Source organism: Amborella trichopoda, chromosome 8 (assembly GCF_054954075.1).
Source record: "Amborella trichopoda isolate Santa Cruz 75 chromosome 8, AtrichopodaSantaCruz75HAP2 v2.0, whole genome shotgun sequence".
In the NCBI taxonomy this organism is placed as follows: Eukaryota; Viridiplantae; Streptophyta; class Magnoliopsida; order Amborellales; family Amborellaceae; genus Amborella; species Amborella trichopoda.
The window spans coordinates 40572472-40595325 of record NC_142343.1 but is presented as its reverse complement, the minus strand read 5'-3'; the positions used below and the strand labels follow the sequence as shown (position 1 = coordinate 40595325).

Below are 22854 nucleotides of genomic sequence, written 5' to 3'. Positions count from 1 at the left end.
TTCGATATGCAAAAGCAAACAACATTTTCTCACCCATATTTGAGAACACTCCATAACACACACCATGGATTGTAATAACCGTTCCTTGTCTGGAAACCTCTTTCCAAGGTATGGTTACCAAGCTAAAGATCCTTTTTCCAGCATATGGTTACCAAGCTAAAGATGTTTTCACTCACACCAAAACTTTGAAAGTCTGGTTAATGGGATCGAAATAAGGGATAGAAATAAAAGGCTTTAATATTTAATGGTTAATGGAACACACCAAAACCTTGAAAGTTGAAAGTCCGGTTAATGGGATTGAAATAAAAGGCTTTAATATTTAACCTTGAAAGTCTGGTTAATGGGATCGAAAAAAAAGGCTGAAATGGAGTGAAACTTTAGAATCACAGTGTACTTACCTTGAAGTTCTGGTTAATGGGATCGAAATAAAAGGCTTTAATACTTTGAAATATGGAGTGGAACTTTAGAATCACAGTGTACTTACCTTGAAAGTCTGGTTAATGGGATCGAGATAAAAGGCTTTAATACTTTGAAATATGGAGTGGAACTTTAGAAACACAGAGTAATTTCTGGTGGGGTGGAACTTTAGAAACACTGTGTACTTTCTGGTGGTTATTGGGATTGCAAACTATGACAATCTGTAAGACACCATGCCTTGGCTACATACTCAAAATTCTACATACTGAATTCCTAGTCAAAATCCCTCTTGAGGGTAGGTTTACCATTAGAAGGCAATCTCGGGAATATTTTCACTTAAATTTTTCGAGGGGCACAGGAAGAGAAAGCGAAAGGACATTGAGATGAGGGCAAACGGCTCGGAAGGTGGGGTCGGAGAGAGATAATAGATTCGAGCAAATTCAAGAGAAGAGAAAAGTTCTTGCCATGATTTACATGTGCATCTGAACCTGCATATGGATTCCACAGGAAGTGCCAACGGGATTTGGAATACAATGGATTCTGACACTGCTGATAGAAATCGGACCATAAGTTCTTCATCCCAGAGAGAAGATTTTCTCTGCTGCTGGGAAGCTAGCTTTCCTTTTTATAATTTTAGTATTTTATTAACTATTTAATTTCATAGACCAGTTTTACTGGTGAACCAGTCTAATTCAAGTAGTCCGAGCGACAGGTCACCTCATTGGTTTGGAAAAGATAAAAATAGAGCCTATAATGGGATACACATGCATTCTTAGTTTTTGCAGCACATAAATTTTAACCAGTCTAACCATCATTTTAGTAACCAAAATTAAACCTACAATACAGAGATTACTCCACTTAATAGGAATTCATATTAATTTCTAGAAAACTTCACCTTACAAACTTAATTCACAGAAAAAGCATCCCTATCAACCAAAAAACATATAAAAAAAGCGTACGTTTTGCTGAATTTCAAACATAGCAACACCATTTATTAACATTCATTTTCAATTTCATATATTTAATCTGAACCAAAACCTTATCCTACAAAACCCACATTTAAACTCTGCAACCATCAGGAAATCACATTCGAACTGCCCTGAATTGATGACTAGAAAAGCAGCACAACCAACCATCATGCACAAAATAAAAAGGGAAAACAGTACTATCAATTAACCACTCTTTTACACATCCTTCATACTAACGTAACATGGAGGACATGGATTAAAAAACGAAACCAAAGCAATTCATGGAGGACATGGATTAAAAAACGAAACCAAAGCAATTCATGGAGGACATGGATTAAAAAACGAAACCAAAGCAATTCATGGAGGACATGGATTAAAAAACGAAATCAAAGCCATAGTTAGCTGGCCAAATAATTAAGGGTGGGCGTAAATGGAAAAATTCCATGGCGAACCCAATTGAATTTTCTTCTCAAATGACCATTCTTATATAAATAAAGCTGCTCAATACCGCAGAAACTAACTCTAGCAAAAAAAAGAGAACGCCGATGTGGGATTATACTCCATTGATGAGCAGTTTTAAATCCAAATTCTCTAACCATAAACGGACCTAGAACTTTCTCCCACTTCTTAATCTCCTTGATCAGCCTCCATATTTCAAATTTGTTCTTCTCAGCTGAACGAACCAAGCACACCCGCCCTTCCTGCTCGACCAATTTAGTGAACGATACCTCATACTCGTCCATTACAGGTAGAGGAATGTGTTCCCAATTTTCCTTCTCCATGTCAAAGGCAGAAACCATATTCGGGCATTCATTGAAAACTTGGTAACAAATGCCATCCACGCAAATGGCAGGCTGCTTCCAACACATGATATCCTGCGAGGCTGCAATCTGTTTCCAATGCCCGGTGGCCGAGCTCAACATGGAAAACTCGGTTGCCGAGACAAACATGGTAAACCTCTCCCCCCTTCTGTGGAAGAATAACCTGCGGACCAATAACTTGAAAGTGTGGCTCACAGGGTTGAAGTAAAACCCTAAAATTGTGGGATGACAAAAATGGTGAAAAGGAAAGGTGAGATGCTGCTTAGTTACAGGATTGCAGACATAAATATTAGGGTTTTTAATGATGGTGTAGGACACAATGCCATTACTGCAAACGAAGTGATTGAGATGCCCTGAGACTGGCAAGGTCAAAGGAGGGGCTAGATTGGAATAATTTTGGGTGAAGTTCTTGGAGTTCTGGAGAAAGATAAAGCCCTGGCCATTGGAGGCCAAGGCAAAGGTATCAGAAGGAAGTTTGAGGGAGAGAGAGTGGAATTGGGTAAATTCTTGAGAAGAGAGAAGCCGTTGCCATGATTTACACACACATTTGAACCTGCAGATTGATTCTGTGGGGAGGCTTGAGAGAATGCATAGTATAATATCATCAGAAATATGAGTAAGAAGAATTTTCACGGGACGCTTCCTCTTTTTTGATTTCGCAGAGGAAAAATTTTTCTTTCTTGATTCTTCCTTTTCTTGGGCCATGGTTAATTAGTGAGAGACAGTGAGGTTCAAAGATATTAATCAGAGAGACAGATAGGTTCAAAGATTGATGAATAGAGAAAATTTCTGCGCAAGTTTTTGTTCAAATTTTGGTTCTGAATCTCATCTCCATCGCATAAATCGGGATGGAGATTATCTTTTTTTATACGAGGTGCGATTTCTATACGGTTGCGACCATAAACAATCCGATTAAGGCGCGCTTCCAAATTTTATAATAGGTAATTTTGATGTAAAATATAATTTAAGATTATCTCAAAATCTATTTTTATATCTAATCATAAAATTTTAAGTTTTAGAATAAATTAAAATCAAGTAAATCAAACATATGAAAATCTTGAAATTGGACGGTCTAAATAATGTATTACAAGATATATTATTTTTTAAATATAACTTTTTTTTTTTTTTTTTATATTCATATATATTGATATCTAGATGATCAATTAGAGGGCTTTCAACATTAACAAATTTTTCCAATGGATTTTTGAGGTGCATCTTTATTTTTACATTTTAAGATTGCAACCTTATATGCACCTTTTTTTTTTTTTTTTTTTTCTATATTCAAGGAGGATTATGTTAGTTTACTTATTGTTTTGTTTTTTAAAATATTTTTGTTGCCTTATTTCTATCCATGTATCCTACTTCTTTCTTTGGATCAATTTGGGAAAAATCCTTTTTTTTTTTTTGAAGGATGCATCACAAATGTTCTTTTCTAATTGTCACTTTGGTTTATAACTTTCCATGCTCTATGCTTTGCTAACTTGCTCGTTGCAATCATGTCGAATCGACCTGGGTGTGATGGGTCAGGTCCGCCTCCAAATGACCTGTACCTACCTTAAGTCAAGTTTGGATTTGGGTCCATCTTAAACTTTATAAAGTCGAGTAAGATTGGATAAAGATTAAACCTACTCAAACTAACCAAATATTTAAACTAAAATATACAGTTATATAATTTTTTTTTCTTTTATCTAGACCCCGACCTAAGGCCTTGGTCAGGTCTAGGTTCTGGGTCCACCAACCTAAAACTGACATCAGTCCAGGTGGATTTGGGTCTAGCTAGGACCCAATTGGTCAAGTATTGATTGAGATTGACCTAAACCAAACCTCTTCAAGGAAAAAAAAAAACCCATTTTTTTGAAAATGTTCAACAAATGAATCACCTCTTTTTTTTTTTTTTTTTGCTTAGGGTGCAGTTTGTATAGAGCCTAGGCTCTAAACAATCAAATTAAAGCCTACCTTCAAATAGCATAAAAAAATGTGGTTCGAATACTGAAAATCTTTGTGATAGCCGTAAAGTATATTTTCCTCTTTATTTATAAAGTTTAAAGCTTCAAAAATAGTGTAGATCGACCAATCTATAAAAACTTGAAAATCTTGAAAATTGACGGTCCAAAAATGCATTACAAAATATACTATTTTCAAAACTTGAAATCTATTTTTTCTCATGTCCATGCAGCGAAATGTGATTTGAAGATATTTGGACATCAAAACAACCTCTTCTAGTGAAATTTTTTAGGTAGGCTCTATATAAACTTTTTTCCTTTTAGTTGGGTTGGAAGAACCTATTTTCTTGAAATATATCAAACCTCGTACTCCTTCAGAACTCACCAACTTTCAAATATATCACACCTCATACTTTTAACAGACCTGCCCAACATAACATGATGTGGCAAGTTCAGTGAACAAGCACCCAAAAACGTATTTTGAGTACTCCACCTCGAAGTTTTGGGTGTATTTTGAGTACTCCATCTCGAAGTTTAATCCACAAATCAAGCATTTGTTATCCGCAAAATAAAATGAAAAAATGCCTACGTTTATGAAAATTTTTAACATTCATGAACATTCCTACTACATTTAGAAAAAACATGAAAGATCCCCAGTCAAAAGGAGTTGCAATTCAGATGCCTTAACCTTTATACTGAAAAAAAGAAAAAGAAAAAAGAAGGTTTACATTGAAATTCAAATGTCTTAACCTTGATAACTAAAAAGAAAACCTTGCTCAGTAAAAGATTCATGCACAAAATAGAGAGAAAAAAAATGTCAACAACCTCTTTGACTGCTGCTCTGACATGGATGAGAGGGACCTCCAAATAACAAGTTTCAATTCCTCCCATTCATTCCCCAACTAGGGTAAGGCACAAGCTTACTTCCAAATAAAGCCTTCCAAATACTGATCACCAAGATATAGAGACTTAGTTGCTCATTGCGCGTCCCGGTTCATGAATATTCAATTTTGAAGGCCTCATGTTGCCTTCAATGTCTAACAAGGTACTCGATGGGTTACCTGATGGACTTGGAGGGTCCTCATATGTATCTTAGACCGCCTTGTATACAAAAGAAGCTACGCCTTTGTGAAACAAAATGCTAAAGCACGAAATACAATCAATCCATTCTTAGCTACCCCAAGTAATTACAATCAAAGAGTGTAGGCTTGAAGGGAGAAATTCTAGGGAAACCACCTTCACTAGGTGCTGCAAGCCAATGGAATTCCCTGCTAAGTTTCCTTTTGCCACTGATATCATATAAATGGAGCTCGACATTCCAGCTCTGAACATCGGCAATGAAGAGAGATCGATTGTATGGAACTACATCCAAAGTAGCACGGTGTGGAGGTGATTTGAAATCGTATCCTCCTAATACAAATGTTTCGTAAATATGCACTTCCATGACCTCCTCCCATTTCTTCTCCTTGCTTAGCTTCCATATCCCCAAATCATGACCTTCATGCGTATGAACAAGGCACACACAGCCTTCCCACTCCACCAAACTGCAGTTTGATCTCAAGACTTGTGTTGTGACTCGTGAAGGAAGTGGAATAACTTCCCATTTTTCTTCTTCTTGTTCTATATTCCAAGCAAACAACATCTTCTCATCCTCATTTGAGAACACCCCATAACACATACCATGGACATGTAATAACCGCTCCTTGTTTATAGAGTCTGGCAGGCTCCCAACAACCTTTTTCCAACATCTGGTTAGCGAGCTAAAGATCCAATAATTGTTTTCACTCCACACCAAAACCTTGAAAGTCCTCTTCATGTGATCGAAATAAAAGGCTTTAATACGTAGAAATATGGAGTGGAACTTTGGAATCACAGTGTACTTCTTGGTTATTGGGTTGCAAACTATAACAATATCACGATCTCTCGTGGTCGTGTAACACACCATGCCATGGCTACATACTGAATTCTGAGTCAAAATCCCTCTTGAGGGTAAATTTACAAGTGGAAGGCACTCTCGGGAATATTTTTCACTGAAGTTCTTCGAGGGGCATAGGAAGAGAAAGCCAAAGGACACTGAGATGAGGGCAAACGGCTCGGAAGGCGGGGTTGGAGAGAGATAATGGATTCGAGCAAATTCAAGAGAACAGAAAAGTTCTCGCCATGATTTACATGTGCATCTGAACCTGCATATGGATTCCACAGGAAGCACCAACAGGATTTGGAATACAATGGATTCTGGAAGTGTCGATAGAAATTGAACCATAAGCTCTTCATCCCAGAGATAAGATTTGCTCTGCTGTTGGGAAGGTACTTCATGCTCTAGCGTTCCTTCCCTACATTTTACTTCCACTTTGGTAGATTTTGGTTTCACCATTGTTGTTACGAGAATCAAATATGTGTGTGTGTAGGTGTGTGAGTGTGTGTGTGTGTGTAAGAGAGAGAGAGAGAGAGAGAGAGAGAGAGAGAGGATGGATTTTTAAGGAATTAAGGACCAATTGACAAGAAGAAAGAGAGCAGGCATGTTATGGAGACACAGAGAAACAAGAGGAAGCCTTTAGTGAAAGGAAATAGAAGAGAGAGGATGTAAAAGGATGGGAAAACTTTAAGATATGTGATTGGGACCCAGCAAAAAATTCAATAGAGGTGACTTCCTATTACCTCTCCCAACTCTCTTTGAAAGTTGCATGGTGGGGCCTTACACATCTTCCACACCTTCCTGAATTCAAAAGAAAAGAAATGGAGGTGACTTCCTATTACCTCTCCCAACTCTCTATGAAAGTTGCATGGTGGGGCCTTTCTCATCTTCCACACCTTCCTGAATCCTAAAGCAAAAAAATGGAGGTGACTTCCTATATTACCTCTCCCAACTCTCTATGAAAGTTGCATGGTGGGGCCTTTCTCATCTTCCACACCTTCCTGAATCAAAAAGAAAAAAATGATATAAGAATAAAGCTCAGGATAAACCACTCCTAGTAAAAACTTCATATCAGGTTTGGGTATCCAGATCGTAGTTATCAAGATTGGTCCGAACTCACATTCCAACCGGTCAAACTATAGACCGATGCCTTAACGGTCCAACCGGTCAAACTGTAGACCAATGCCTTATAACAAGTCTAGTCCAGAGTAAAAAACTGGGTTTGGTAAAAAATTGGTCATGAATTTGGCCAGTCCAACCACTTGGTGAAATCGGTTCAACCGTCCAAACAAAGTGAAGAACGTTTTTCCCCTAATACATTACATATTTTTAAACTATCATTCATATTTTTGTTAAACAAAAAACGTTTATATAAGGTGAGGCCCTAAACAATCAAATTAAGGCGCACCTCAAAAATTTGCTAGAAGAGGTTGTTTCAATGCTGAAAACCCTTGATTCGATCATCTCGACCTCATGATGTATGGACATGAGATAAAATAGTCTTTAAGTCTTAGAAGTGATGCATCTTATATGTATTATCTAAATCGTCAATTTTCAATATTTTCTTGTGTTCATAAATCTACTCGATCTACACTATTTTTTTATGTTTAAATTTTATAATTATAGGTAAACATAAATTTTCAAGCTATCACAAAGATTTCTAATACTGAAACAACATGTTTCAACACAATTTAAAGTTGCACCTTACTTCGAATGGTTAGGGCTCAGCCTTATACAAACCACACCCTTTCCTTAAGATTTTTAAAATCCGGACATACTGGTTCAACAAACAGTAGGACAGACCAAACCCCTCGCAAGTTTGATGGCTGATTTGATCCTGATAACACTGATCTAAATTCCTATTCCCTTTACACCAAATTTCATCAAATATCTTGCTGAAATTTGTCCCATAAGATAAAAACCCAAGTTCTCAAAATTCAATTACAGTTCATAAAAAATTCATGCCATCTAATTATTATTCGGTAGGTTATCCAAACCCAAGATCCAGAAATTCCATTATAATTCAGAAAAAATCATGCCATAAAATTATTACGCACTCATATATCTGAACCCAAGTCCCCAGAATTCATTAGAATCATAAAAAATCATGCCATAAAATTGCCTGATTTGTTGCCCCACTTTCTTTTTCTTATTGGTGGCAAAAATTCATCCTCAAATTTCAAGATTTCGCCTCTTAAACAATTTACTACCATACAATTACACATACAAGAAACATTTCGAACCGATCATGATAACTAGCCATGAAACAGATAACAGGGATGTCTTCCAGCAATAGAACACAGTGCTAGCACACATGAATTATTTGTGTCAATACCTATTGAATTTTCCATGCTCCAGAGATCTCAAGCCTTGACGCTGTGAAAGATCTGAGATGAGAGATATCAATACAAATTAAAAAAGATTTGGGATGAAAGAGAGAGAGAACCTTATTGAAAGGATTGACGACGGTTGTCCCTGTAACCGAAAGGGTGTCCTTCCTTTGTTGCAGAGAAAGAGACTGGCAGAATGTGTCGCTCGGTGAAAACCGAAGCAAGCGCGCGGTTGAACCGGTTGCCTTATTTATTGATTTTAATTTGGTGTGACATTTTCCATCAGCCGTTGTAATTACATCGGACGGCTGGGAAACCCTAATCATATATTTATCATCTATTACCATCTTAGTTACATCTCAAAATTTAAAAATTTACTATTTTTACCAACAAAAAAAATTACTTTGAAAACTTATCATCTAAAATTCGAATATTTGAAAGTGATTTAAGACTTACTCAATTATTTTATTAATATATCTAAGGGACGTGCTTTCCATATGCCACCGTTATAGGGAATTTATATATGGGTGCGGTTTGTATGGAGCCGATGCTCTAAGCAATCAAAGTGAAGCGCACCTTCAAATAGTATCGAGAAATATAGTTTCACTACTGTAAATCTTTGTGATAGCTTTAAAATATATTTTAATTTATTAATTATAAAATTTAAAGCTTAAAAAATAATGTAGATCGATCATATCTATGAAAACTTGTGAATCTTGAAAATTGACGGTCCAAAAATGTGTTACAAGATGAACTATTTCCAAAACATGAAATCCATTTTTTTCTCATGTTAATGCATCTTGATGTGAAATGATCAATTTGAAGATATTTGGGCATCAAAACAACCTTTTCTAATGAAATTTTTGAGATGGGCTCTAATTTGATTGGTTAGAGCCTCAGCGCTATCTAAACTTTTTCCTTTATATATTCCACCTCTATCCGAGCCATCTAATCTGAATGACATGACCTTAAGACCCGAATATTATTTAGTTTTTAGTTTTTTTAATGCAAATCATTTTGGCACCAAATTTGAGGCATCCAATCTTTTTACAGGATCAAACCTATGAAAACTATTAAAAAATATTTTTAAGAAATAAATAACCCAAATACCTGAAAGTTTTAGGGGCAGTTTGGTTATTTTAGTTTCATGAAAATATTTTTTTTATATGTTTTTTAGATATGCTCTATTGAGATGATTATACGCATCAAATTTCATCCGCATATGATTTGTAGAAAAAATAAAATAAAAATAAAAATATTATGAACCATCGTACCTATATCAATTGCTCAAGGTTCACTTGTGACATTGTGGCTGAAGGCGTCCCAGCTATTCATTCAAATCCAACGGCTGGAAAAGAGTGGCGTGTATATAAATTCCCTACGCCTGGTGGCAAATAAAAAACTTTCTCTATTTCTAAACATGTTAGATTTTTTTTTGGGATTGCTCACAAAGAGACCACTTAACTTTTGTACAAGGGTGCAATTGGCATACGGATGCATCTGTAGGCATAGAGGTAAGGTGCACCTTCAAAATTTATCATGATATATAATCTTGATGTAAAATGTTCTTAAGATTATCTCAAAATATATTTTTATATCTAATTGTAAAATTTTAAATTTTAAAAATGGTTAAAATCAAGTAGATCTATAAACATATGAAAATCTTGAAAATTGACAGTGTAGATAATATGTTGTAAAATGCATTATTTCTGAGACTTAAAATCTTTTTATTTTTCATAGTCGTACATCTCGGTGTCAAGATGATCAATCAAAGGGTTTTCAACATTAAAACTACTTTTTTCAATAGATTTTTGAGGGGCATCCATAGTTCTACATTATAAGGTAGCATCCTTATATAAACTTTTTCCTTAGTACAAAGAGGTCACAACTATTATTACTTCTTAGATGTCAAATTAGGTGGCTTGAGATGAGTCACATATTGATTAGACATAAAGGTCATTGATTATAAACACAAGCATCACGTCACGGACAAGCTTTATATGCTTCCCCTACAACATAAAATTTATATATTTTCCCTTATTCATCCATTTTAAATGGATGGTTGAGATGACTCCAATCACAATGTCACCTCTCTACAATTTTTTTTTTTTCTAAAAAATATTTTCTACACCAATTTTGGGCGTTCATTCCTCTCTTAAACTCGCATTTGTAAAAAAAAAAGAAAAATAAAAAAAATCTCAATAAAATAAAATAGCCAAAATACCCTTGAAAGATTCACAGGCTTTTTGGTCATTATATTTTATCTAATTTATTTTTAATATTTTTTAAGTGCACCCCATTGAGAAGATGGAACATACCAAATTTTATATTCATATAATTTCTATAAAAAAATAAAAATAAAATACTCTAAAGTATCAGATCTAGATCAAATGGTCAATGGCTCACTTGATCTAAATTGGACGGCTGGATGGGGAGTACATATGTATGCTGCAGGAAAGGGGAAGTATTGAAACCTTTATATACAGACTTTTACATGGTGAATATTGTCAATACTAAATCTCGTTCATCCCGTTGTTTCCACCTTCGAGTTTGATTTCTTATTTTATTTATGGAAGTTTATTTATATGAGGATAAAACCTCCATTTATGACTATCAAAAATCGAACTAAAGCTTTATTTATTCAGTGAAGGTGACTAGATTTCTTGGATTCTTCTCCATAAATCCTTGTCATTGGTACCTATTTATTATGCTCAAGATTCCTTTTTGAGGATGCCGAAAGATTTTGTGCTTGATGAGGACCATATTGTTAATTTAGTTCCAAGTAAAACACAATTAAGAATAGTTTTTGGATCCCAAAGGTTGGGGAGTTAACCGGCTCAGCCTAGAGATTGATCTCAAAAAAGGAAAAAAGAAATAAAAATTAAATTGCGATTTGTATTTGTTTGGAGAAATAATGTTTCAATATTGAATAGAGATTATCCAATGTTGAAAGGGTCAAATCGAAGAACTTAAAGATATATTTTGTTTTTTATAATAATGATGAATATTGCACCTTATAGGAAAAAGTTTATATAAGATTATAACCTTATAATATAGAAGTAAGGTGCACCCCAAAAATAATTAAAAAAAATAGTGTTCCGAAATTGAAAAACCTTCTAATTGATCACATCGACCTTGAGATTTATGGATGCAAAGAAAAAAAGAATATGAAAGTCATAAAAATAGAGTATCTTATAATAAGTTATTTGGATAATTTGTTTTCAAGATTTTCAAATATTTATAAATCTGATCAATCTGCACTGTTTTTTAAATTTTGAATTTCATAATTAAAGTTGATTATCTTTTCAAAACATCGTAAGGTTTTCAATATCAAAACTACATCTCCCTAACAAAATTTGAAGTGGGCCTTATCTATATAGTATGAGGTAGGCAACTTATAAAAACCTAACCCATTAATATGCTTGGAGAAAAGAAAAGGACCATGAAGTGAAGTGGCACACAATTGGACTAAAGGTTTTTGCTGTGGGAGTGGGTTATAGGCAAGTCCTTCCATATTCTCACTCTAAATATGTCCAAACGTTTACCGACTTTGGTTCCTTTTCATGTTTTTATATGTCATGCATGACCAATTTCCATTGTTGAACTGAGTGATCCTTAGAAAAGGCATGGGTATCATTCAAAGTGGATGCCTTAGAGATTAATAATCTCGGGTATCATACAACATGGGGTATCCATGTTAGACACCATAGGTATCCATGTAGCGGAAATAACAACAAAAAAAACATAAACATAAGGATTAGATGGAGATTACATACTTTTTTTTGTAATCTAATATGCTTCATCTTGTTAGATTTAAAATTGAATGGTTGGGGATGCGTCATTGTTTATGCGCAAAGTACAAAATAAAATTTTTTGAATATTGTGACAGACTTTTATATATTGAATTTTATATATGATGGCTAAAAGTGATTATGACCTCCTTATATCAAAAATAAATAATTTCTACTATTTCCATCCAAGATAGAAATCAATACAATTAGCCACATCAACTTTTCTCCACCTTGGAATGACTCTCAATTAACCAACTTTATCCAAAAAAATAGATCATTTTCCTTTTCTTCCACCCATGACAAAGAAAATAGTGTCATGGAAGTCCACCAGCCTAAGGGGGTGGACCATCTAAATCCAATAGTCTATCATCCATATACTAGTGAGTTTAGCCTTCAACCACCTCATTTGACAATAATTCATTGGTTTATATGTTATATGCACTAAGTTGTAGGTTACCTATGGCTTCACATGCTTCCCTTAATCTGATTTACATGTGGGAGACTACAACTTGGTATTTCTATCATTTTGGGTATTCCTCTCACTGCATGGATGTGTATAAAGCATGATACCATTTATAAGTTCACTGCTGAAACTGAATACATTCGATATATTGGCTAAGTTCTAATAAAAATTGATTGTCTGAGCTCTTTTACGTGATGTCGTATTCCATTCTCCGTATCTCATTTTATAACCATGGATGAAGCACATGAGCATGATGATCATTTCTTTGTGAGCTCTTCCTTTCTTCGTATCTCATTTTATAACCATGGATGAAGCACATGGGCATGATGATCATTTCTTTGTGAGCGAGTCAGATTGGATCATCTTATTGTCAAGTGTCATGACTCATGAACGGTCGTCACATCCACTCTAGATTAGCTATGAAAATTCCCAATGTAATCAAATTTCTAGTTGTAAAATCCGCAATGCTGATACTCGGTGGAGTTACAAGGGGTTTTCCATATATGTTTTGTATTATGTTTATGCTGTAAGGGTAGTTATGTAATCATCTAGGTTACACATGTTTCTTCGAGCTTCTGTACATTTATAATGATATGTACTCATGATACTTTTGTATGAGTCATAAAATGAACAAAACCAAATGCTTCCCCTACCCATCTAAGAGTAGCTCTAATATCCCTTCGAGTTGTCATAGTAGTTCTTCCCTCTAGTTAGTTGGTACAGCCAGATCAGGGATAATAAATAAAAAAGAACTGGAAGGATTGAAAACCACATTCGTGGGCCGATAATTTTTCTGGATAGGTCGAACTATTGTAGTGATTTTTCCATAAAGGAGAACTGCTTCTGGTTTTGGACTCATTGTCAAAATTTCAACTTGGAGAATGAAATCTTTGAAGAGTACCAAGGTTTGGATTCATGGACTACTATAGTTCTATCCTAAGCCTGGACTGCTCGTTACTCAGCATCCTTTCTGCAAGAAATGAAAGTCGTCACAACTTAATGTTTCACATGATTACCAGATCAGAGGTAGAGACGACAGCATTCGGAGAGACAATATAAAACCTATGACCAATGACAATAAAAATCATTGGTCTCATTAACTAGAGCTAAATTTTGTATAGATAGCTGGTGGAAATCCAAATAGCCAATCTGATTCTGAGGTGATCAATTAATAGGTACATGATGGCGACTATGTCCTATGAAAATTTATCCATGTGAAAAGGTCACTTTGTTATTTGCACTTGCTTTGAAAACTACTTGCCAACTGTTCCTGTACACAATAGCGAAGTATAGAGCTCTTAGCTGACTTGGATATAAATATTTAGAGCTTTTAACTGACATTTTGAAATATTTATTTCTTGTGCGGTTGGAATGTCATTTCATAGTGAAACTTTTCTTAATTTTACTTATTACAGGATCTCACATAATAATATAAAAAAATAAAAATAAAAACATAACGAAAATCACGTGAAATTGCAATACAAACTCTGTAAAAGCAGAGTTCACTATTAAGATACCAAAATATGGACTTGGGGCTCTACTGTTATGGTTATAAGGTGTGGTGGAATGGAGAAGCAACAGTTGACTGAGGTAGCTAAGTTCTTTTCTTATACACTAACAATTGAGATTATGTGATGTGCTTTGAATGCACATTTTCTGTACTGAATCTTTTCTTTGTACATTGGGAAATAGGTGAGCAGAATCCCTAGGATTCAGGCAAATCAAGAACCATCGCAGATCCTTCCTTTGGCAGAGGCAGGTTTTCTTGCTAGTTCTTGAAAACAAAATGGATAGAAAATTTATGTACTTTCTTTCAAAACATCTAAGTTTATCAATGTTTAATAAGTTAAATACTAAAAGGAAATATTTCCTGATAAACCTTTTTAAATATAGAATGACTGTCTTAAGAGACACATCACCTATATAAGCTTTTTCGTCTTTTTTTTTTTTTTATCATTGTGGAATATTAATACCGTACCATCTTTTAATATTGAAAACACTGGTAGTTATTGATGGAAAAAGTTTATATAGAGCCGAGGCTCTTTACAATCAAATTAGAGCCCACCTAAAAAATTTGAGTTATTTTGATGTCCAAATATCCTCCAATGAATCATCTCAACATTTTTTAAAATAATGCATCTTGTAACTTATTTTTGGACGGTCAAATTTTAAGATTTTCATAGATATGATCCATCTACACTATTTTTGAAGTTTTAAATTTTATAATTAAAAATAAATACATATTTTAAGGCTATCACAAAGATTTTCAATATTAAAACCACATTTCTCGACACTATTTGAATGTGTGCTTTACTTTGATTGTTTAGAGCCTCGGCTCTATACAAACCACACATTCAAAGTTAATGTGGTTTGTATAAGGCTGAGGCCCTGAACAAACAAACTTGGGGCAAAGTTTTTGGTAAAATTTTGGTCGTTGTCGTTTCTCATCTTATCGCATAGATTGGGAGCTAATAAATTGGGATGGAGATTGATCTTACTTTCTATATCTGAGGAGGATTATATGCGTTCCCCTTTTTTTTTTTTTGAATGTTTTCATTTCCTCATCTCTAGTATCTATCCTACCTCTTTCTTTGGATTAATTTTTGGCTTTTAAACATGCATCTTCACAAATTTTTTTCTAATTTTCCTTTCGAGTTATCACTTTCCATTATCTTGCTTTTCAACTTGCTCATTGGCATATATTTTTATTCCCACTTATCTTGCTTTTCAACTTGCTCATTGGCATATATTTTTATTCCCACTTAGTCGGGGTTTGGATCTAGGCACATCCTAGATTTTATCGGGTAGATAAAAGTTAAATTGACTCCAATATTCATTATAATATATAAATATGGAAGATACTACAAAACTCTTATAGGCAAAAATGAATAGTGATTTCACCTACCATCATCATGTCTAAAGTTCATCGTACGATCATGATTGTCCGCTAGTGTTTCATTTTTCATTTTGTTTCTACAGATCAGAATGACTTGAAATTTGAAACGCGTGTTCATAAAAAATAGGCAAATCTATGAAAATATCAAAAAAATATTTTACATGAAAAAATTGACCAAAATACCTCCAAAAAGTTTCGGAGGTGTTTTGGTCAATTTATTTTTCACAAATTATTTTTTTATATTTTTTGTAGATTCGCCTATTTTTTATGAACACAAGCTCCAAATTTCAGGTTATTCCGATTTTTAGAAAAAAAAAATGAAAAATGAAATACTACAAGACAATCTTGATCGTACGATGAACTTTAGACCGTGATGAGGGTAGACGAAATCACTGTTCATTTTCGCCTATAGCCATTGGGAAGACTTTTCTTATAAATATATATGCAATTTGTTTATATATTATAATATATATACAATATAATTTATTTTTCTTTTATCTAAACCCCAGCCCATGATGTTGGTGGGTTGGGTCTGGGTTCTTGGTCTGACCTAGAATTGACATCGGTCCAGGTTGATTAAACCAGAGCTCTTCAAGTAAAAACAAGCATAGCCATTATGGAAATGTTCAGCCAATGAGTCACACTTTTTTTTTCCTTTTTCTTTTTTGTGCTTATAAGCACGTATTTCACAGAAAGATAAAAAGAAAGCGTACCCTTATTGTAGATGTTTAATAAAACAAATACATATGTGAAGTTGTAACTCTCACTCACTCAATTAGCCTCTCTCTCACATCAGCTGCTAGCGTCATTAGCAAGGTCTCTCCCTCTCCCTCTCCCTCTCTCCTTCCCCCCCTCTCTCTCTCTCTCTCCCCCTCTGAAAATATACGACGAGCAGGTTAGGCAAGACTTTTTGGCAGCTGGTGGTACATAGTCAAGAAAATTGCCACAAAACACTTGAGATTCTTCAAAATCATTCTTCTCTTCTCCGCAAATGTATTTTTCTCGCTTTTTCACCATAATCATTTGAGATTTGTTTCTTCGAACAGCAAGGGAGCCGGCTGCACTTATTTCTTCAATTTCGAAAGGAGGAGGTTCTGGTCTATGGATCTGGTTAGGGGCCAATAGGGGCTGCAGCACAATGGCTACGTCCAATGTTTGAAGCCCAACAAACCAAGGCAACCCAAAGAATTCATGTATCTCACTTAAGAGTAACACAGCAATGGATTCAAGCTCAACCACCCTCTTGTACTGAAGCCACAATCCCAAGAAGAGAAACTCAAAAAATTATTCACTTAGAAGTGAAAGGCTAATCCTTCATGACTAATACTAAGACGTGAAAGGCTAATCCTTCATTACCAATACTAAGAAGTGAAAGGCTAATCCTTCATTACTAATACTGCACTACAAGCACTCATATCTACTTACACCATAAGTCGAAGTAACAATTCATATCAAGTTTATGTTTCCCAATTAGAAGCAATCCAATCAATGTAGAAAGTTACGCAAGACCATGAGGGAGAAAAGCGATATGAAGATTAGGGTAAGAAATGCAAGAAACATGGGTCAACAGAAGAATCAACAGTTTCGGTAGTGAGAGTGCCACACTAAGCAGAATCTTCCAGCCTTAATGTGGAAACTAATGAAAATGCCAGTCCACGACCAGTCCACGATCAACTATTATATTGGAATTTAGGCCTCAGTTCTAAGATTGAAATTTGTGAAACATAAAAATTATGAAAATTTCGTCTTCCGAGACTCCAACTTCAACAATGAGGCCCTTAGGGGGAGGATGATGGCCATGAAGAGCCAAGCATATATAAACTCCAACTTTATGTGCTCATACCTACAAGCATATATAAAAAATTTAAAAAGCATATAAGCACACATCTGTAACTTTCACTTCCTAATATTCCTACCGTAGAGACCGCACATAAATTGGATAACAACCTTTATTTCAGATTGGGATTCTGAACATCTAGGATCCTTGTGTATGATTTCTGTTTGTTTTTCTTTTCTTTTTCTTTTTTTCGCCTGATATCTCCAAATGATATCACCTGCATCAGTGGAATTACCAATTTTCTAGGCTGCACATGCATTTGGCAAAATCTAAAGGCATTTCAAAGTAGGGACAGAATGCGAACTTTGAGATGGATTCTGCTAATGGGCTTCAGTATAATTGTATTACCCTCGATCGTATCTCCTCATCGAGTCCATCAATATGCACCTTTACATGTATTGAGCTGGATTATCTCCCGTCCTGATGCTGTGTGCTGCATTCACTTTATTTGCTAAATCTTTCCTAATCCAGAAGAGATTTCTTAATTCCATTAGCTCAAATGCCTTAAGTTTGCAGCTTTTTCAACAATGGAACTCTGTAAAAAGTACAATGGTACCATTCACAATGGTGAGTTTTCATCAACTGTTCGTAATATATATTTTTTCAATATCCAGAATGAACACTGATACCCAGATTGGGAAACATTTTATACAAGACCAGACCACATCCATGCAAGTTGTTGAGTCTATGTCTAGATGTTAGAAGATAGAATATGAATTTTTACCGGGTAGCTATGCATTAAGCATCAAAATCCAGTCAACGCCAGTAAAACAGCAGAATCAGATTAAGTTGACAGAAATATCTATTCCATCCCTTACTCTTCATTACAATCCTAACGTCACTAATTTTTCTCACTAATTTCTTGGTCCTGTTTTTAACCCATATATTCTTTTCCATCCTTTAAATCCTTAAATATGCAGCTCCTAATCCATGCTCCTCATAAGTCTTCCTCTTTCTCTCTTTCCTTAAATATCTTTTCCCATATCATATTCCCTTTAATTTCTGACTTTCATCAAATGCGGCTAAGTTTCGAAGGACTTTGGGCAGCCCACACAGGGGAAAAGGATCATATACTTGACATGATACCATGTCCCAGTTACAAAAACTCACAAATTAATTACTTGCACACTTTAAGAATGGCATGTTCGACATGCCCACCGGCTCACGATTATCACAAGAAAATTCTGAAACTCCTCGCAGTTATTGAAATGAAACAAACAAGTATATGATTGTGCCTACAAAATACAAGTAAAATCCAAACTCTTTATGTCTATCATAAAATGTACTGTAATTTTATTCTTGAAAAAGCAGTACTTGATTGATCAAAGGCTCCAACTCATTGACATATGATCTTATAGCTGCTTATAACTATGAATCTATTCACTACAGTTGGATTCATGTACGAAATAACTAAACTACTTATGAGTTAATCTAAATCATGGCCTAACATGACTGAAATACATTGCTATTCCTATGGTAAATACACACATAAATCAGACACAAACAATTAATCAAAGTGGACAAACACTGAGTCAAAATGGTTGAAACACTAAATTAAAGTGGAAAAACTAATGTAAGGGGTGTTGGCCAGGCATAAGACACAGCCCATGTGTGCATTAAGTCCTGGAAACTAGGGAAGCACAAATGAAAACGAAGTGCGTTAGCTAGACACAGAATCCAGGCTTCAGGGCTTGGGGCAACAGCATGGAATGAGGCTTTTGTAAATGGGAACACCATGAGTGCATAACCTGATGGAACATGGCTAACATAATGCATTGGCAATGTTTGATGCACATGCAAGAGCCATGGCTGATGTGACACATGGGATGGGCAGGTGTGCTCACCGGTAACGGTCAAGTGCAAGTTCAGATTGTGTAACCTTCCTAGGCATAGGATTGTTTAGCAACCATAGACCATGTGGGAGTAGGTGAATGGACGTGAAGTAAGCGGATCTTTGATGACTAAGACACATGCTTGAGTAAATGAACACGCATGGGGGCTAAAGACTCAAAGTGTATCCTTAAAACTCAGTCGTGCTTCATGATTAGTGTTTATTCTATTTAACTCAGTCATGCTTCATAATTAATGTTTACTCTATCTGTGTGTTGCAGCAGACCAAATCTCAACCAGATCAAACCTTCATTTAACCATAATGAAGTTTTACATCACAAAAACTAATCCACTTAACTCGCAAAATGAGGAATTCACTATCTCCCAAAATAAAGATGAAAACATGCATTCATATTGAGTTCTCTAAAACCACTTGGAGTTAATTCACAAAAATAGGCATTCAGTATCTAACAAAAAAAAGTAAAAGTTGCATATATTTAATTGATTTTAAAATAGCAACACAAATAATTTCAACATCAAATCCAAGTACAAATATTAACCCAAAAGCTTATCAAGAAAAGCTACATTTAAACTAAAAATCAAATCATAGAATATGCAACCCGTAGAAGATCACAATGGAATTGCTCTGAGCTTCATAAATACAAAAGTAGCATAACCAAACACCATGCATAATTTACCCCAAAAAAAAAAACTTCCTGCAACAAAAAAAAGAAGGCAAAATCAATATTGCCATAAAACTACCCCTTGAGACACCTCCACTTGAACACAAAGGATGGGCAGGACATAATTGGCAGTCCAAGTAATTACAGCGAAAGAGATTTGGGGTAAACGGAGAAATTGTAGATATGAAATTTTGGTCCTGCCAGTTGAATTGCCCTGTTATCCTTTGGCAATTGTTGTAAAACGAAAACTTGAGCTTAAGGGTGCTCGAATCAACTGGAGCAACAAAGAGAGAATTGTGATGTGAGACTATATGGAATTTAGCAGTCGTTCGAGAAGCTAAACTCCTGTCAATAGGAGTTGTGATAACTTTCTCCCATCTATTATTATCCTTGATCAGGCACCGCATCACAAATTCATACTCCTTACCCTTGAGATAGGATTCGTACTCCCTCAGGATGGAAACCAAGCACACCCGGCCTTCCCACTCCATTAATTCAAAAGACCAGTTACCTATAACTCGTGATACTTGTGATATGTGAAGGAAGAGTAATGGGTTCCCATCTTTCACTCTCCATATCAAAGGCGAACAGGATAATGGGGCTCCAATCATTGTGACAGTCCAAACAAACGTTCTTAACAAACATTGCGAACACAAATTGGTCGTTCCATCGAAATCACGGTTGCTGGAAAGTGTGCAACCCTTTTCCAACGCCCTGTCGCCGAGCTGAAAATGGCATCCTTCTTATTATTCTCATGCTGGAAGATAGAAGTGGGAGCACAAGTCCTGAACCTCCTTAATACCTTGAAATGATAGTTAAGAGGGTTGAAATAAAATCCTATAATTCTGATAAGGAAACTGCCCTATCGTGGAAGAACAACATATTCTTTGGTTATGGGATTACACACAAAAATGAGATCAGTGTTTTTTTCGGTTATGTAGCACACCATGCCATTGCTGCAAGCCGATTGACGGAGACACCCTTCTCCTGCAGGTGGTCTTACAAATAGAGGGGGTTCACTCGAATATTTATTGGTGAAGTTCTTGGGGTCTTGAACAAAGACGAAACCAGAGGATGGATGCTGAGACCAAGGCAAAGGTGTGGGAAGGTAGGTAGGGTGGGGGAGAGACAATGGATTCGGGTTAATTCTGGAGAAGAAAGAAGTTGTTGCCATGATTTACACATGCATTTGAATCTGTATATGGATTCTACAGGAAGAGCCGATAGATTGAGGAATACAATGTCATCAGGAACAGGAGAAGAAATTTCATCTCCTCCTCGTTTTAACATGGTTATAATTTTAGAGGGGGAAGAGGTTTGAAGATGGAGAGAAGAGGTTTAAGGAGGTTTGAATATTGGAGAAAGATTTAAGGAAAGACGCAGAAGCGGGATACATATATGTTAATAAGATAGAGATAGAACAAATTAAGATTTGAAGTTAATATGTTTGAAGTGGGATATCTTTATTTTGATATTTGATGAGGATACAGTCTTTAAAAAAACGCCGAGTCGCTCGGTTCGACTCGGAAATCGCCATGGACGGATCGAATCGACGAAAAGAAAGGGAATCGTCCGGTTCTGTACAGCGACTCGCCGATTCACTGTACGGAATCGGCGAGTCCGTCGGTGAGTCCCGTACGGAATTTTTATTTTTTTATTTTATTTTTATTTTTATTTTTTTTGTAATCTATGATAGATTTTTTTATAATACTTGATCGATTTTTTTGTAATCCATGATCGAATTGTTTTTTTTTTTTTGTAATCCATGATCGAATTTTTTTTTTTTTGCAACCCATGATAGAATTTTTTGTAATCCATGATCGAATTTTTTGTAATCCATGATCGAAATGTTTGTTTTTTTTTCTTACAATCCATGATCGAATTTTTTGTTTTTTTTTTTTTTTTTGTAACCCATGATAGAATTTTTTGTAATCCATGATCGAATGTTTTGTAATACATGATCGAAATGTTTGTTTTTTTTTTGTAATCCATGATCAAAATGTTTGTTTTTTTTTTTGTAATCCATGATCGAATTTTTTGTTTTTTGCTTTTTTTGTAACCCATGATAGAGTTTTTTGTAATCCATGATTGAATTTTTTGTAATCCATGATCGAATTGTTTTTTTCTTTTTTTGTAATCCACGATTGAATTTTTTGTTTTTTTTTGTTTGTTTTTTTTTGTAATCCATGATCGAATTTTATGTAATCCATGATCGAATTTTATGTAATCCATGATCGAATTTTTTGTAATCCATGATTGAATTTTTTGAAAATTTGTGATTTTTTTTTTTTAATCCATGATCGAATTTTTTTTTGTAATCCATGATAGAATTTTTTGAAAATTTGTGATTTTTTTTTTTTAATCCATAATCGAATTTTTTTTTTTGTAAACCATAATAGAATTTTTTGAAAATTTGTGATTTTTTTTTTTTTAATCCATGATCGATTTTTTTGAAAATTTGTTTTTTTTTTTTTTTAATCCATATTATTCAAAGAGAAAATGAGAGAGATGATGATTCTGAGGCCACCCTATCCCAGCCATATTATTCACATATCGAGTCCCAACTGCAACAGTGTAGGGATGAGCACGACAGTGTAGGTGAGCATGAAGGATGGACAATCTTCGGGGATTTTAGATTGGGAACACAACAAAACACTAACACTCAAGGATTTGGGAATAGTCAGACGCCTGCTAATATCGATGATTCGTTTTTAGATCGAATCAATGAATTGTTAAACGAATTCAATCAATGGCACCAACGTGACCAAGAAGAACAATAACGTCGTCTATCATTTTATTTTTAGATCATCTGTTACTAATTTTATGCTTTATTGTAGTCCATGTATGTTGATATACTTATTCCATGATAATTATATGTTCATCTTTTTGTGTGATGTAAATTAAATGTTGAATGGCGGTTCATGCAGAGAAAGAACATATCAATATTTGCATATACATTC

The 22854-nt window shown here is 35.0% G+C and overlaps 2 protein-coding genes across 12 annotated transcripts; both read right to left on the bottom strand.

Moving 5' to 3' along the window:
• Window positions 1-1566: 1566 nt before the first annotated feature.
• On the bottom strand, window positions 1567-3105 carry LOC110007190 (F-box protein At5g49610-like). Its single transcript, XM_020666649.2, has one exon. The coding sequence runs from the start codon at window positions 2909-2911 to the stop codon at window positions 1784-1786; it is 1128 nt and encodes a 375-aa protein (XP_020522308.1). The 5' UTR covers window positions 2912-3105; the 3' UTR covers window positions 1567-1783.
• Window positions 3106-4739: 1634 nt separating this feature from the next.
• Window positions 4740-8814, bottom strand: LOC18433534 (F-box protein At5g49610). 11 transcript variants are annotated; one of them, XM_088874974.1, is made up of 5 exons: window positions 8511-8814; window positions 8400-8440; window positions 7008-7065; window positions 6808-6865; window positions 4740-6482 (listed from the first exon to the last, which is right to left on the bottom strand). In XM_088874974.1, the coding sequence occupies exons 1-4, from the start codon at window positions 8739-8741 to the stop codon at window positions 6845-6847; spliced, it is 351 nt and encodes a 116-aa protein (XP_088731100.1). In that variant the 5' UTR covers window positions 8742-8814; the 3' UTR covers window positions 4740-6482; window positions 6808-6844. The 11 variants fall into 11 exon arrangements, 8 of the variants coding, with proteins under 8 accessions (XP_088731100.1, XP_088731097.1, XP_088731094.1 ...); XM_088874971.1 differs by having other exon boundaries at window positions 8400-8451; window positions 8511-8624; XM_088874968.1 differs by lacking the exon at window positions 7008-7065 and adding an exon at window positions 6907-6964 and having other exon boundaries at window positions 8400-8451; window positions 8511-8624.
• Window positions 8815-22854: the final 14040 nt, after the last annotated feature.